This window comes from Manis pentadactyla, chromosome Y (assembly GCF_030020395.1).
Source record: "Manis pentadactyla isolate mManPen7 chromosome Y, mManPen7.hap1, whole genome shotgun sequence".
In the NCBI taxonomy this organism is placed as follows: domain Eukaryota; kingdom Metazoa; phylum Chordata; class Mammalia; order Pholidota; family Manidae; genus Manis; species Manis pentadactyla.
Window position 1 is genome coordinate 24,114,288 of NC_080039.1, and position 17,683 is coordinate 24,131,970.

General features: G+C 33.1%; 1 protein-coding gene across 3 annotated transcripts in view; it reads right to left on the reverse strand.

Moving 5' to 3' along the window:
- The window catches only part of LOC130682130 (probable ubiquitin carboxyl-terminal hydrolase FAF-X), a 166,398-nt gene that overhangs the window by 102,116 nt on the left and 46,599 nt on the right, over window positions 1–17,683 (reverse strand). For 2 of the 3 annotated variants that reach the window (XM_057496267.1, XM_057496265.1), the window contains exons 12-20: window positions 15,656–15,792; window positions 13,945–14,078; window positions 9,028–9,115; window positions 6,586–6,928; window positions 5,252–5,347; window positions 4,568–4,779; window positions 2,853–3,093; window positions 2,373–2,522; window positions 1,450–1,570 (exon numbers count right to left, since the gene is read on the reverse strand). In XM_057496267.1, the coding sequence (XP_057352250.1) occupies window positions 1,450–1,570; window positions 2,373–2,522; window positions 2,853–3,093; window positions 4,568–4,779; window positions 5,252–5,347; window positions 6,586–6,928; window positions 9,028–9,115; window positions 13,945–14,078; window positions 15,656–15,792 (1,522 nt within the window). Of the gene's footprint in view, window positions 1–1,449; window positions 1,571–2,372; window positions 2,523–2,852; window positions 3,094–4,567; window positions 4,780–5,251; window positions 5,348–6,585; window positions 6,929–9,027; window positions 9,116–13,944; window positions 14,095–15,655; window positions 15,793–17,683 lie in introns of all 3 variants that reach the window. The other variant, XM_057496266.1, reaches the window with a different exon arrangement.

Consider the following 17,683-nt stretch of genomic DNA (forward strand, 5'->3'; position numbering starts at 1 on the left):
AATAGGGAAGGCAAAATTTCATGCAAAATGGACTTAATCCCAATAGCACTTTCTCAAGTATAAAAAATTTCAAAAGCATAAATGAAGCATAAGTACATACGAGCAAAACACCAAAAAAGCAAACATTCACATGTGAAGCAGTTAGTCTTTTGACTGACAATGTTGAGTAGCCTCTCCCAGAAGAGAAAAAACACATACAAAAATCCATCATAAGATTTCAGAATTCAAGCACTTTAAAAAAGACTTCCACACTGATGGACAGTGACTGTAAAGGGGTATATGGGGGGAATGTGGTGATGGGGGGGATCTAGTAAACACAATGTTCCTCTTGTAATTGTAGATGAATGATACCAAAAAAAAAAAAAAAGGCTCCCAAACAGAAAGGAAATTATGGCTTCAGACTTCCCACTTCCCAAGGAACTGTAATGGAACAAATTTTCAATCTTCAACTCTATGCACAACACAAAGAAACCATACTACTACAAGTGAGGGTTTAACTGTATTCAGAAAAACTGTTAAAAAAAATCTGCTTCCCATGTACCCATTTTTTGGAGGGTGTGCCTTCACCAAGATGAGGACTGACTCAAGAAATACCTAAGACAAAAGAGCACCAGAGAATTCACCACAGGGAAGTTACATAAATTAGTCTCAGAGCAGTTAACTGTATCAAAGAGAACAACCAGACAGGAACAACAGGAGGAAATACCATGAAAACATGATATAACACATGCTAGCTATGCTATTTTAAGAAACTATTAGAAGGGATGTGAGAAATTTAGTAAAAAATTCACAGAAAAACAAGCTAATCAAAGTGGAGGGAATTTTAAAATCTAGTATAAATAGGTCTAACATAGGATACTAAAACATACAGTCTTTCTTTTTTCAATGTTGAGAACATACTTTAAGCCCAATATTTTCATACTATTTGCACAATGTTGACAGTGTGAATTAATACATATTTAAGCAAACTTTCTGAGATGACCAGAAGGATGTGAGAGGATGTAACAAATAATCTCCATCTACATTAAACTAAATCAGCATTTAGTAATATCTAAATGGCATAAAAAATAATGGTATGAACAAACACTACTTAGAGAAAATGTGGTATAGGCAGTAAGTAGAGGCTACACGTTGAAAATGGTTCTCTCTTTAAAAAGAAATGGAGGGTGAGGATGGGTGAGGTAGAATATTATTTTCTTCAATTATAGCCTCTGAAGAATCCTAGATTTTTAATACATGCATTAGTTAATTAAAATTCTTTTCTTAAATTACATGCTCCTATGTATTATTTATCTATCTGTGGAAAATTTCGCATTATCAATGTTTATGGCTCACATGGTGATCCTTGTAACAGACTAGTATGAAAAATACCTCATGGGAAGTAATCTATTTTTAATCTACTTCTCAGCATTTAGGGGGTGGGAGTGGGAATCTAGGCAATTTTCTTACCTGGAGGCATAAGTTTCATAAGTACTCTTGCTCCATCTCTAAGAGGTAGCACATTCAGATTGCTACCTAAGTCTGCAACTTGCCAAAGGAAAGAGATATATCTGGGATGCAGTGACATTATCTGGAATATAGAATACAAAAAAATTTACCTATAAACTATGTCATAAAGTTCTTATTCAAAATTAATCTCTTCACTGTCCCTAAATGAATTTCCTATTTCTTCAGCACTTCTTTTGCGTTTGCCATTTTTAATTCCTGAAATTATCTGCATTCCCCACCTTTTTACTTTTATAAATCCACTGATCTTTAAGTTGCAAATTTAGCAATTTATTAATCTTTCTAAGCTAATTAGGTTAATTTCTTTGTGACAAGTGTTCTGATTTTGTAAACAAACTATGGACCTTCCAAGCCCTCAGAGGCTATCTATGCAGAAGGCACTTCACCCCTTCAGGGGTAACTACTGCTGACTAGATTGCTAAAACAGTTACTGACAAGACGCAAATCACCCTGACATGAAGTGGCTGGTGTTGCTGTACCTGTAACAATTCATAAGGGAGAAAGGGGAACAGAGTATGAGAAAAGCATAAGTTGTTTTTTAGATTTGAGAAAGACAGCAGATCACCTTTACAAACATTTCCAGAGAAATGACTGATGGTACAGTAGTATTTTCTACATGTGCATGTTTAATAGTACTTTTTGTTCCACTGTAATAAATTATTTCTATGCAAACGGTATAATAACTATAAGGTAATTGCATTTTGAATTTCAAAAATTAACAAATTCATCAAAAGTTAATAGTTAAGAGTAATTTTATTTGATATTTGCCCATCTATAAAGTTACAAAGTCCTCAGAAAAAGTATTCTTTACATATAGTTGTGTTCCCAAAGAAGAGCAATGCCTTATATATATAGCAGCTACTTACTACCCCAGGCAAACAACTTTCCACTTCTGGACTGGGGCCATCACTGTAGTGATTATAATGGTTTCTAGGAGATCCAGTAGAAGAATCAGAAGAACTATCAGGGCTTGAAGGCATGTTGGAACTCACTTGTGTAAGTTTGGCTGTAATTACCTAGAAATTATAGTATAAAATAGTAGCAAAAACAAGAGAAAGTATCTTCAACAAAGTATGGCAATGATACGTAGATTCAAAAAGACTTTAAAAATTCATGCTTTAATTTTAGAAATATATTTTTTAAAAATCCTACCCAAGATAAGCAATGAGAAGTTTATTTTCTATAATACACTACTGTCACAATAACCTACGTTATACAGGATAATAACCCAAACACCTAACAAAGAAGACTGCACACAATAGATGCTGAAGAAACATCCAGTAAATACATGAGAAGTTTCAACTGTTTAACTTTTGGGGAAATATTTGAAAATTATATGTACTTACTGATTTATCTTTTAAGTGTAACTGTCCCATTAGCTTTCTGTCATCTTCAGAATCTATAAGCTCACCACCCACAAAGAGTTCAATATTTGTGTGGGCCACATTTGCTTTAATATGATTGAGAATGCATCGCCGTACTGAACCAACTGTATCGTTTGTATGGGACCGTATGTCCAAGTCATCAACCTGTCCGCCATGGTTTGGAAATTGAACTATAAGAAAAAGGTCTTTACCATGGAATGCTCTGGAAAAAAAATTTAAATAAGGGGACAAAAAACAATCATATTCAGCAGAGTGCCCAGAACATAAAGCTGGGAATTCAGTATTTTCACATTAAGTAAGAGGAAGATAAATACCAAACAAACAATTTTTCTTCTAAGGTACAAAAGTTTAATTCACTAACAACTTTTTAAATGTGGAAAGAGCTTCAGCTTGAGAGTTTGGACAGAACTGTGAAAATGCATGATTTTACTAAATATTTAATGTAAAAAATCTGGTAACAAAATTCATCCTGAAGTATTTTTCTTCTTCTCTCAAAGGTGGAAAATAAAAATCACATTCAAGAAGCAATTTTACATTTATAAATAATCACAATTTTAAAAATGTGATGGTTACCTTTTCTATAAACTTCTCCCAAACTAGAGATGCCATTTAAATTGTTACTACTGAGTTTATTTACTTACGTCTTTGTTATATATGTAATTCAGAATTTGTATATAATTTTAGGGTTATGTATATATGTACGGTTAAAAATACTTGTTTTATCTACAGAATAAGCAGCTTTTAGGAATTAAGTGTTAAAAGTGTAAATGGGTAAGGAACGTTAAAAACACATCAACTACAAAATACCAGCACCGCATGTAATGGTGGTAACAGAATGGAACTACAAAAGATAGAAGTAGAAAGCTGTTCTTAGTGAGAATGAATGCCTCACAAAAATAAAGTTCAAAACTTTCTACTTTCAAAAAAAAAAAGGTTTAGGGTATTATGCTCAGTGAAATAAGTCAGGTGGAGAAGACAAGTATCAAATGATTTCACTCATATGTGGAGTATAACAACAAAGAAAAAAACTGAACCAAACAGCAGCAGATTCACAGAATCCAAGAATGGACTAACAGTTACCAAAGGGAAAGGGACTGGGGAGGATGGGTGCGAAGGGAAGGACAAGGGGGCAGTGGGGGAGGGAAAAAAGGGGACACTATAATTAGCTTGCTCAATGTGGTGGGTGGCAGGGGGTTCGCACAGGAAGGACTGCACAACACAGAGAAGACCAGTAGTGATTCTACAGCATCTTACTATGCTGATGGACAGTGACTGCAAAGGGGTATAGGGGGGTGATTTGGTGACAGGGGGACTCTCGTAAACACAATGTTCCTCACGTAGCTGTAGATTAATGATACCAAAATTTAAAAAAAAGTAAGGGGAGTCTAGTAACCATAATGTTGTTCAAGTAATTGTACATTAACAATATCTGAAATGTCTGAAAAAAAAAAAAAGGTCGTGTAACAATTTCAAATAAGGAGAAAAAAACCACAATCATATTCAGCACATTGCTGAGAACAATGTTTTCAAGTAAATTTTTAAAAGGCATGACAACAAAATCCAGAAATGAAAAATTTCTTTAATATCCTTTTAACCCATGTATCATACATGGGGTTAAACTGGCAAAGTAAATAACAGCTGTTAAGTTTACTCTACTAGATAAATTTCTTACAAACCTTGACATAGGTAGAATTGTTCTTTTCTCATGATAATCACCGTCACATTCATTTATGTATTCCCTTAACACAGTTAATACTCGAACCATTCGAATGGCTTCCTGCGTTGCAAAATTAATTGTGTCTTCATTGCCACCCAAAGCACACAATGTGTCATACGAAGCTTTCAAACGATTAAAGCAAGACTGAATGAAGTCTTCATGGATAACTACCTATAAATTATAAATGATTGTCCAAATAGCTCAGACTGCTTTGAAATTTAAACATAAAAAATTATATTAGTCCAATTAAAGACAATAAATCTCAACTTTTTGGTAACACTCAATCATATCATATTTGACAATAAAACACAAAAAAGAAGCTCGTAATAAGAAAATAAGCAAGCATATACCAATTGAAGTAAAAACTTCAGGACTAAATGTCAAATTCAGTCAATTTTTGATTGTCTCAACATACAACGTTATATTCAAAATAATCCTTACATCCTAATGAATGATTACCAAAGAACAATCAACTGAGTTACCATTTTGTAGGGGGCAGGTGTGGATTAAATACCTAAATACCTATTTTGAACAAGATTAATTTCTAGTTTAAAAATTAACCCTAAGTTTAAAAAGATTCTACTAAACACAAAATTAATTTCAATTTAGTTGTATAAAAGTTTTTATGCATTTCAAATCTTACCTGATTGACCTGTAATCTGGGCCCAAGTTTTGTATACATCTCTTTAAGGAGATCTATAGCTCTGCTGGCAACGTCGTCATTACTCTGAATCACAACCTAGAACCCAGAATTATAGTAATATTAGCATTCAAGTTGTTTCTTGTTTTGGCACATAAGCTCTCATTCACTCACTATTTTTAATACAGTATTAGGCAATTTAACTTCGATAAAGTAAAACCATAACATAAATTTACGTAAACTTGAAAATTAAGGATTAATATATAACCAAATTTCAAGTTTTTGCCACAGAGCAGTTTGCTTAAAAATGAACAAAATGCACTTTAACCAATGTTATTTAACTCTGCAATTTGGTGGGTCAACTGAGATTTTCAAGGAGAAATTCAAACAAGGTAAAGCATTTACACAGAAAAACCATTTAACAAAAGGGCGATGCTGTCAAACACAGTTTCTGCACATTTATCAATTTGTCCAATTAAATCATTGGGTTTTAAACTATGTTTGGAATCCTAAGTCTTTAAGAATATTTCAGGGCTGATGACCCTTTAAAAGATTTAAGGAGGGAAAAGAAAGCAGCTAGTGGGGACTGAGCAGAGAAAAAGCAGGCTTTTATTTCTTTATCAGCTAGCATTATATCATTTTTTTTATTCACGGTGGTTAACTGTTTAAAAATGTCTGAACACCACTGATTCTGGTGAAACACCGTATCAAACATTTAGTCCATCTACAATTTGCAAACAAAAAATCCACAATGAAAATAAATATACGATGAAATACAACAATGTAATACGTTTGATTTTTAAAGGATGGCAACAGGATTTACTTATCAAAATAGAAATGTTAGCCTTAAACAGAATATAGAATTTCACTCTCCAGTTCTTAAAATGTATCATAAATTAAACAGTGTCAGTAAAACTATTAATAACTCCTTACAAATAATAGCCCTCTCTTCTGTCCATCAGTCATTTTGGCATCAAATGTACCATGGCCTCATAAAAAGTGGAAAAAATGACTTACGAGGGGAGGATGAAAGATGCAAGTTACAACTATCAGTGCACTTGTATATATCTCAAAAGATTCTAAATAAGTACAAAAGAAACATCAAGGCAGGTGGTAAAAGAAGAGAGAGAAAAAAAAACACAAGAGCCACTAGCAAAAATAGGTGACAAAGGATGCTGAAGGTGAACAAATACTCCCCCTAGGTTCCTAGGGCAAGTACAAGAGCAGAATAAATAAATATAACCTAATCGTTAAATTATGACCCTTTAGCTATTTTTTTTTTTAAAAAACAACTCAGGCACAATGTTTGCAAACAAGAGTTCCTCCTTCTCACTTACCTTCCAAAGGTAGTCTAATCCTATCAATTCCAAATCATCCATCATGTAGGCTCTTCTTTTTGCTACTAGTTTCCCCTCTTGACAATTAACAGCTTTAAAGATTCGTTCAAAACATTTTATTCCATTTTCAGTTAACAGCGAAGGATTAAGCTGAAGCACACTACTTTCAAAGAAGTCCTTATTACTATCAGGATCTAAGTCTGGTTTATCCCCCATTAACTTGGAATACCACTTAAAACAAGCTTCACGGTCACAAAGGTAAACTGCATTCTCTGCTAAGCATTTCCATATTTGTTTTGCTTGAGGAGCACAGAGGCACAGTTGGCCATCTTTCAATAAAAATCTTGGAAAAATTTCAGAAATCAGTAATTAGTTTTATAAAATTTTATCCTCAAACACAATTTCTATATGCCTGAAATAATACATTTGTCACAACTACATTTTAATTACAGCTAAAAAGGTATTCTTTAAAAAGAACTTATTTCTTGGACACTTATGGTAGTAAAATAAGCACCAATATTCATTCATTTACCAACAAGCATGTATTATGGGAAAACTGCACCGTGCTAGCAATTCTGTTACTTACCCTAAGTATTTCTCTTTTCCCTTGCTCTCAAGAAGTTTAGCTTTTGAAACCAGATACTCGTTTTAAAGCTCCCTTCTTACATGGTGGCTTCACTGGAAAATGAGGTATTACCTTAAGTGACCGTCAGGGATAACTGAATGTTGTTAAAAAACCACGCTGCTTACAAAATTTAAACTTCTGAAGATATAACCTCAGTACCTGGCCACAATAAACAAAATAACCTACATAAAATTTTAGCTTTTTTCTATGTCAGAAGTCATTAGCATGTTTATCAATAATCAAACTGTTCTAGTCTGGGGATTTCTGGTTGTGTGATTATCAGTTCTGTCCACTAAAAAAAAAAGTGTACTGAAATTGAAGACTCCTCTTCAATTAATCCCTTCCCTCAGTTAGATTCTAGGTTCCCGGAGCACTTCTCCACCTACTCTGTTTCTATGAAAGACAGTAAGAGGAAACAGAAGCTAATTTAATTGGACTAATGATTTTTCATTGAATTTAATTCTTAGTTATCAGAATGTTAATACTTCTTATCCAACAGTGTGTTGATTATTTAATGCTAATGGGTTACTTCTTCTGGGTCACGGTTGTATGTCTCTAAAACCTCTGTATTTCTAGGTCTGAGTATGAAAAAGCCTTTTAGCTTTTAATCCTACCCAATCCCTCCTATGTTCAATTATGAATTAGGAAGATGAGACCCAGAATAATAAAATGCAGTAGTTTCAAATTAAGCTCTAAAATAAGTTTGAAAAAGCGCTGTGTCACAGAAAAGAACAGATTTTAAAGTAAGACACACAGTATGGGTAGTCTAGTTCAATTACATGCTGGTTGTGTGACTTCAAAGAAGTTAACTTTCCCAAACTGAATCATCAGTTTTCTTATTTCAAACTGGAATGTCACCTGCCTCACAGGGTTGCTATGAGGATAAGGTGATTTGTAAAAAATCAATTATACAGTAGGCATAAGTTCTTAGTTCTGTTTCCCTTTGATGAATTGCAGTTCTAGGTATTTATAAGGCAGGAACTATAAAAGGTCTTCTGATTCTAAACTTTAATAAAGTAATCCCTCAACAAGGTTTCTATTGCAATAAAAACCTAAGAGATACAGCACACACTCATCAAAAATAATGATCGACTACAGGAGAGTCTCAATATGTGGAGGCAAGTCCTTTTTTCCAGATGGTTTTAAAAAAGGGCAGTTTAAATAAACATCATAGAACTTGGTAAGATAATTTTTCTCAAGTGGAATTGATGTAAAACACCTGTATCTGAAAAGATCAGATCAAACCTTTGAGCAGATTATAAGATTCTTTAAAGCAACTATGGACTTAAAAAGATTTCATGTATAAATCTAAATATTTCCCATCAATGATTACACGGTTCATTGATAGCATATACAATGTACATAATTTAAAGAGAAAATTCCCAAGAATTAACCTAAATAATAAATAACTAGATTTCATGAAAAATTTTGTGTCCTGGAAATTTTGCTTATAATACTTATGATTCATCTATTCTTTTCTGCTATGATAGGTAGCTGCATTTCTAAGAAACTTCTATATATCCATATCCACATCCATGTCGTTAAAGCTAGACATTACTGGACAAATTCAGCCCAAGACTACATTTAGCTTTGGCTTAAAAGATAGGCAAAATTTCTGTATTCCCCTCAGGTAATTAAAACTATTTAGTAATGATCACACAGGAAATGTCACATCACTTTTTGGCAATGGTTCTTATGTGTAAAACATTCATCTGCAGGGTGTAATGTCCATCAAACAAAAGACTAAATTCTAGAGAATATTAACACAGTACGCCTTTTATGTCCCTTAAAGATAACATTAATTGTTTAGAACCAACCTAAGGAAGTTAAGCCGTTCTTGGACTTCTTGAACATGACTGTATTGACTTCCAAATCTCACAGTCTGTGGATCACAGTTCTCATGTTCTTCAAAATAACAAAAACAATGGATTATACACATGTATATACACATCACTGCTGACTTTATCCAAAGTAAGTAAAGGCAATGAGCATTTATCATTAATAGGCAGCCTGTAACAGTGGTATTTATATATACCCAATTTACCAACAACCAACACTTTTCACATAATCTGAAGGAAAATATGATCTGCTCAATGTGCGATCACAAATAACTTCAGCATAATCCCCCTTCTATTCTTCACATTCACTGAAGCAATTTCTAAGTATAGTTTATAGTTTTTTTTCATTTTTCTTTCTTCTACTAAACCCTGTTATTGCAAGGAAAAAATTTTCTGGTATAGAAAATAACATTAAGTACTTTCACAGATAATTTAGGGTGACAGGAGTTCAAATGCATTTGATAAAGTTGTTGTACAATTACCAGATGAGTATCTGTTAACAGTCTCAAATATTCAAAAAACCTACACACCCATGATTATAAATTATTGGTAACTAGGCTTACCCAAGGCTGGAAATCCTTTATTTTTATAATATAAAATGAGCAAGTCCTTTGAACTTACTCTGTTAAAATTATATGCTGAGTGAAAAAATTCTCAGTTGTGTGTTATTGGAAAAGGAAAAGTCAAAAGAACGTAGCTCTAAAAGTACTATGTGTAGTATTTTTGTCTGGATGACATCTCACTTTACAGCACAGGAGTCTGTCTTAAAAAAATTCTCATTTGGTTGTTTATGTCAATATTAAGGAAAATAAAAGTCACAGAAGAATTAGATAAAGCTGGGTATCTGGAAAACACCAAATTGTTTATGGTGGCAGAGGAGACACAAGGCCTCCAACAAGGGCTGTGAACCACTGAAGAACCAAAAACATTTATTTCAAAAATTTGAAGTTTTGGAGAATTTGGAAATTATCTTCAACAAAAGGTACTGATATTTCTGAGATACATATCTTTTAACATTATGTATGTCAGTACTGATATCAAGGAATTCTACTTCTGTGAGCTTCTTTTAGAATTGGTAAAGGCAACCCAAGTCTTCAAAAATGACATTTTTCGTCTCAGAAAAACTTCAACTAGACATAAAATCTTGATTTCTTGAAAGACGGACTACACAGAACATTTGGTTATGTGTTCGGATTGGTAAACAAAGGTACATGCATTATGACCGTTTACTATTTCCACATGTATGAACACCTATTGGCAGCCCTAAAATCATATTGCTTATTTCCTTAAAGTTGTCAATTACACCAAACCACACGCTCCCAAAATTGCAGGAAGTGACTTTCTACTACTTAAAAAAGTTTTGTCTTTTCTTCCAGAACACTGATTTTGAAGCACCTACTAAACTTTGGACTACCACTTTACCTGCTATTTTACCCCTTTAAAACCTTTTATCTAAAAACTTTCTCTGTCTGCTTACTTAAGCAGGATTGGGGGTGGTGAGAAAGGAAGAGCATGACGTAACATTCTTTTTTGATATAATTTCAGAGTTATACACAAGGCACAAACATAACACAAGGAACTATTCTTTAGCCAGGTATACCAATTATTTACATTTTGCCAATTTGTTTTATCAGTACATTTATATTCGTTTACATCAATTTTGTCAATGTAACTATGTTGACAATAAACTGAAAACATGACACTCTACTCCTCACAACTAGGTTTATTTCCTAATAACAAGGACATAACCATAGTATGTTCGATTTTAAACATGTCTGATCCACTGCTTATATTCAGGTTTCATTAACTATCCCAATAATGTTCTTAGGCTTTCCCTTCTCTCAGTCTATAATCAATCAATCTAAGTTCACACACACTGAATGTAACTGTCCTCTTAAACCTAGAATTTTAATTTATCTGTTTGTTTCTTACCTTGATTATTTTAAAAAGTAAAGCTCTTTGTCAAAGGCCACTCAGTTTGGGTTTCCTTCATATTATCTCTAGTTCTATTCAGGTTATGGACCTTTCATAAAATAATACCATTAACTCCCTTACACTGTTATATGCTACCGGTCTGTCCCCATACTTAAAATGTTAATTTAGATCACTCAAGATGTTCCCAACAAGTTTCTCCACTAAAGAGTTCTTACTCTTCCCTTTGTAATTAATAATTTGTCAGAAGATGCGCTGGTACTATGTCCATACTCTGGTACTCATCAAACTTTCACTGAATAGTTTTATAATCCATTATTTTTCCTACATTATTAGTCGACACTTTCCTCAGCTTATCTACTCATGTAACGATTGACTTGAGAACCTATAAACTGGAAAGGTTATAATCCAGAGCATCACTATTTTGATGATAAATTGTCATAGATTTGGCTGGTGTGATATGACACCTATTATCCTTTGGACATGCTTATATATTGTCTAAATAAATTTTGCTTTCTTACCTAAAATGTCCAAGTCTCATCGTAAAACCTGCCTGAGATAAGCCTGAATATAATTCACTTTCCCAAAGAGCTATTAACTTAATAAAATGAATACTAGTTATAAATATATTTTAAATTATAAGAACCCACAATATTTAAAAATACTTTACAGTTGCCAAGTAGAAATGAAATAGGTCTACCAAGTGAATTAGCATAAGTCAATGTCAGGATATTTATGTATTCTGATACTGCACTGTTGTTGAATCACACATATAAAGAATTCTTTTTATGTTAGTGAACGGTCCTGAAAATAATCAAATGTCATAATGAAAAGAACAGGAAGAGTAATGGGAACGGGCAGTCCTTACAAAACACAAGTTAAAATAATTAGTATGCCCTATAAAGCTTTTTCAGGAATCTGGCAACTAACACTTTGAGAAGAAAATGGCAACTAACACTTTGAGAAGAAAGAAACAAAATTGTATTATAGTTTACTGGTGCACCATTTAAGAAAGTTTTAAAAATGATTCAGGATGAAAAATTGTGGTTAGTGAACGAATTCACTAAGGGGTCAACAGAACTTGGTTTTGCCACATGTAAAACTCAAGAGGCATTTTATTCAGCTGCTCTAAGATAACATGAAAACAGAGTTGTTTTGCTGCCAGTGGGCAAATAATTTTTCCAAAATCAAAGATGACAGTAGAAATGGAATATAATCATGGCAAATGCATAATACTGATTAAATAAAACTGAGGAAAACATCAGTGAACTGGAAGAATCTTACTTTATCTTGAAGAGATTTATGCAACATGCTTCTTACAGAGATGCAATCACCATAATTTGTGTCATTGTTACTTCTATGTCACAGAATACATTTAATGTTACAAGTTTTAGTTGGGAGAATTAACATTATCCCTACATTGAAAAACCAACTAATTAAGCAACATTAGTCAGACTTGGAAAATATTCTACTGAGGAGGAAAAGTTTATGGGTAAAAGAAACAAGTAATACGAAATAAATGAATTCAGATGAACTCAATAAAATAAACATTCAAGTCCTTGCTATGTTGGCAAATACTAATCACAGCAAACTTAAATAACGTGCAAGTTATACAGCTATTAAGGGTTGGAGCTAGGCTTTAAATCTAGGCAGTTTAACTATACAGCATGCATTTGTATTTCTAAGCTTGCAAAAAAGCAATATAAAGGTAGAAATGAAGAACGCTGACCTTCCTGTGATCATGAGTGAGATAAAGCAGGAACACAAATACAACTTGTGCTCCCAACTGACTGCCTTGGCCATTTGGTCTTTATGAACTATGACATTGAAAGTAACATTAAACCATGCAAAAATGAGGTAAATAAAAATGATCACAGACTTAAGTATCTGACTCGACTTTTGGAAAAGGTCTTAACTGTAGGTAGGGGGGCTCTGTACCACCAGGAAAGCTTGATAGCATAGAAAAGTTGAGAGAAGTACGTACAAACTTCAGGCTTATTTATTTTGGCTGCTCAAGCTAGAGAAAATTAATCAAGTTTTATGCCTATCCTGCCTTCCCTATCTAACTGTCTGGCTAAGAAGGAATCTTGGATTCCAATTGGTAGTACTGAAATGGGAATAATTATAGCACCTGATACTTAGCTGTAAGACCAGAGTATACAGAATGGGTAAAAATAAGAGTAACAGGATATAATTAGATCACTAGGAGTATCTGAAGAGTTGCTAATATTATCACTACATTTCTTTAACGTTTATATGGGTACGTGTGTGTTAGTAAAGAAGTGAGGATTTTTGTAAGTAACTTATTACTCAACTATACCGTACCACAACCACTAAAGGTACAAGCTCATACACAGAATCCACTGTTCTAGCCAAATACTGAGGATTACAAATATTTATAATATGTTTAAACAATTTCAGATTCTGAGAACTGGTGAGAATATTTGGTGACTACTAATGTAGTGATTTTTACTACGTTTCTGTGAACAACGGAAAACATTAATTCAGGGTTATTAGAAGTGATTACAACATTATGAAAGATCAGACTTTGGCAGAATTAACAACAGGAGAATTAGCATCCAGTTTTCTTGAAAGGCAGTTAAAAGTTGTGGCAGTAAGAAAGCAAAGGTTCAAAGAGAGTTGTGCATGACCAAAAGAGTAGCAACAAATACAGGTAAAAGCAGACAGACTTTCCAGATATGGGAAAATAAAAAAAAAAATCAATCCAATGAAATAAACAGAGACACAGCCTTATACAGTGCCTTGAAAAGCTGGCCTAAACTTTATATTGTGTGAGATCTGGAAGGCCACGGTGGACACATAAATGAATACAAGTCATAAAACTAATTCAATTCCATTTCTTGGTCCTCTTAAAAATAAACATACTGTCATTCTGATGTAATTAAAACATGGAAGGACGACCGTGTTCATTCGTAATAATTCATTTTAGGTTATAATACATACCTTTAACATACAGCCGCATGCTATTCATGTATGCTGCAAGGTTTTCTGCCACCAGAGCAACTAAGGTATGACTGTGCTGAAGTTGACTGATTAAATCATGACGATAAAACGCACGAGGACTTTGCTGAGTCTTACTAAAATGAGAACAGCCGAACAGTTTAATTAGGCCAGTGAACACTGTTATGACTAAGAGTTTACAGACTATATTCTACCTAGTACTTTACAAATTTAAAAGGTTTTACATTCATAATACAAGCTGAATAATCCTCCTTTTAATAAAATACCAAGCAACTTAAAAGAATGTCTCAAAACAAATATTTATTCCAATATTATCCATTATACTCATACTGTACTAGTATCAAAGCACATACGCAAGTTTACTTCATCAAGGATATTAATCATTAAAGGTTCACTCTGGAACACTGAGGCCAATTTTGCCGTGGAGGGCACTTGAAAGATATCTAGGCTCCCTTCCCGTTTGCCATTTTCAGTAATGTAACAAATCAAAACTCATGTCATTATTAGTTTACTGGTTATCAAATCACCAGCCTTGGAAGACCATATACAGTATTTCCTGTACAAGTGCAAGCGGAAAGTTGATGAGTTTGAGATATGACAAAACATATGTAGTGGGTCAAGCATAATGAAAATACATCCTTCACAAAAAGGTATTAACAGATTATTACAGGAGTTTTCCCAGTATTTATCTCCATGCAATTTCCTAATTTCATGAACTCTTTCCAGCACTAGAAAAAAAGAAGCATAATTCAACATGACAAAACCATTAACGGTGACACTGTGTAATTTTGTTAAACAGGAATTCTGTTTACATGTATGACCATATCAATCTAGAGCTGTAAAGAATCTTGGCAACAGTTTAATTGTCTTAGACACAAGAAAAATGTTTCTACAAGGTTAGAGAGTCTTTCTAAGATTACACCCAGTCAGACAAAACTGGGGTTCATTAACTCATAATTACATTTTGGATACTCTTATACTAACACCAAGTTTTTTCTTTGAATGTCAAGAGTTCCAAAGATATCACAAGATTATAAAAGCATAAATTATTACAATAACCACCATTTAGCATAAAGACCAAATAAATCACATTAAGGTGTTCAAGAAAAAAACAGCTAAACAAAAAGTAAAATATGTCATTAAAGTTTTACCGTCTTTCATTATTTCTGTTATAGTCTTATCTTAAAAAATTAACTTTTAAATTGAAATAAAGGTTATCACCCCTCTTCCCTAGTATGAAATTAAAGTTAATAAAAAATGTTGAGAAATACAAGAAGAGTAGACCAATTAAAGAATAATAAGGGACTGTGTGAAATACTTTCATGTGGGCTAAGAATGCGTACTGGGCCAAGGAAAGAAAACTGGGAGAAATGTTAATATGAAATGAGGAGTCGAGATGAATACAACCCATACAAAAACAATGTATGGCATTAACTGCTGGAAGTTCAAGACAATTTGAATGAAGAGTCCACGGCGAAATCTTGACTCTGATACTGAATTGTTATGTAACCTGAGTATGTCACTTTTGTGGCATAAAATACAAAAATGAACACAATCAAGAACTGTTGTTTTGTTTCAAACCTTCATTAAGTTTCTTGTTTTCCTACACTTGCTTCCTTAAAATTTGTTTTCACTAATATCTGTTTCAACAGAACATAAAAATTCAGAAAATTTTCTGTATGAAAAGTCTTACCTCAAATTTTTAGGGGCTTCACCAAATAAACTACAAATTTCTCGTATTTGTTTCAGTGCGGGTATCACCCACTTGTCATTTGTGCAAAGTTCTTCTATGAAGCGATCTATCCACTGCAACTTCTGTGTGTCTCGATCCTTATACAACAAACAAAAAGTTATGATTATATGGACCAGTATTTAACATAACTCTAATTTCAAATTACTCTGAGAGTTACAAAGTAGAAAAACCTCTCGGCTAAGCATCACAAAAATTATGATGTTGGTTCCAACAGAACGCTTTAAGTATGTTCTTATTTTGAAACTTTCACTCAACTTCCACAATGTAAAACACTACTATACAAATTCAGTGATCCATGAATTCAGAAATCTATCTACCAAAACATAAATCCCAAGAATTTAGGCACATTAACAAGAAATTTGATTTTGAAAACAAATCGTAAAATGTGGATATATCATTTTTACTCATAAAACTGAGCAAAAACATGTATATTGGCGTTAGCCTGTTTTCCTAAAAAGAACAAAGATCAATGAAATGTGTATTTCATCAATAAAGTCACAGTATAATTTTGCAAGGAAAAAAATCATTAAAATAAAAACAAACCAATATACAAACAATGTTAGAGAAAATAAGTGTAAGTAATCACCTAAAGAAAAACTAAGAATATTAAAAGACTAAGTTCATTTCTAATATTCTGCCATGGTTTATTTACCTCCTTCCAGATTTTTACCTAAGATCACTAGTAATCAGAAATTCAGATTTCAGTACCTAACAAAATTTTAACTGTAATGATTCTGTTTTTGTGCATACATGCGTGGGGGAAAAGACAGTTCTGTATGTTCATTTAACACCTTCCCTGGAAGAATATTTTACAAACACTTGTACGTCTGTTTTTAGAAACAAAATAAGGTCCATACTATAAGTGTTTTCATTAAATACTATGGACATCAATAGTCATTTTAACGGCCACAATATATACTACAGAGTACAATTCATGATTTTAGGTGGTTTCCATTTTTCACTGTATGAACAGTAAAGAATGTCTACGTCCACAAATATTGTGGTGTCTTCACACCATTTCCCAGAGAAAAACATCTGGATGTGAAAATACTGAGTGGAGTTGAATTCTGCACATCTTTATGAATTTAAAAATATTTATACATGAATATTAAATTTGTCATGGCTCTTAAAAGCATCTTGGGCTTGATAGCAAAGAGAACGATGTATTTATTGGTTTTCCATAACAAAGACGAATGAAGGCTGAAGATGTAAAAAGCAAAACACCTTTATTAAATTCCATGAAACCCAGTACTTAATAATGGGGCAATGTGTAAGGCACCGTGTTAAGGCAATGATACGAATAAGAAATGTAAGGAGGAAGTAACAGTTCAGGGTTTATACCAAGTATTTTGCTTTGATTCACATTCATAAACAGTGTAAATCAAGTACAGTGTTAACACTATCATCTGATAAAACGATTGAATTTTTTTCCTTCGAAAAATTTGAAACTCTACATGAATTATTGCAAATAATACAATGTATTGCTGACAACTATGAAGCTCCCTGTTTTTAATCTATCTGTAAAGGACAAGTTGGTAAATTTTAGTTTGTATCTTCAGAACTGAAATAAATTTGTTTATATCAACAGGACTTACTGGCCCACAAACTGTAAGTGACATCTTAAGGGATTTTAATATGCCAGGTAAAGCTATTCTTTGAGTTTATTCACCTATCTATGTCTATATGTGCGTGTGTACGTATGACATATTTCTGATTAAGTCATTCAGTTCAGGAAATACTTCTGAACCCTCACAACTATCCGGTTTTCAAAACCCGAGAACTGTATCTTGACCATGATTAAATTCAAGTCCAACTGAAAGCAGAGAACTCTGCCCAGTCGTTTTTTTTTTTAAGGGAACATATCATCTTTACTAAATTATTTAATCCACCTGTTAGTAGGATGGAAAACTACAGATAGAAATCCAGGAGAAAGTCAAAGAATGTAAGTAAAATTAGTATAAAAACACA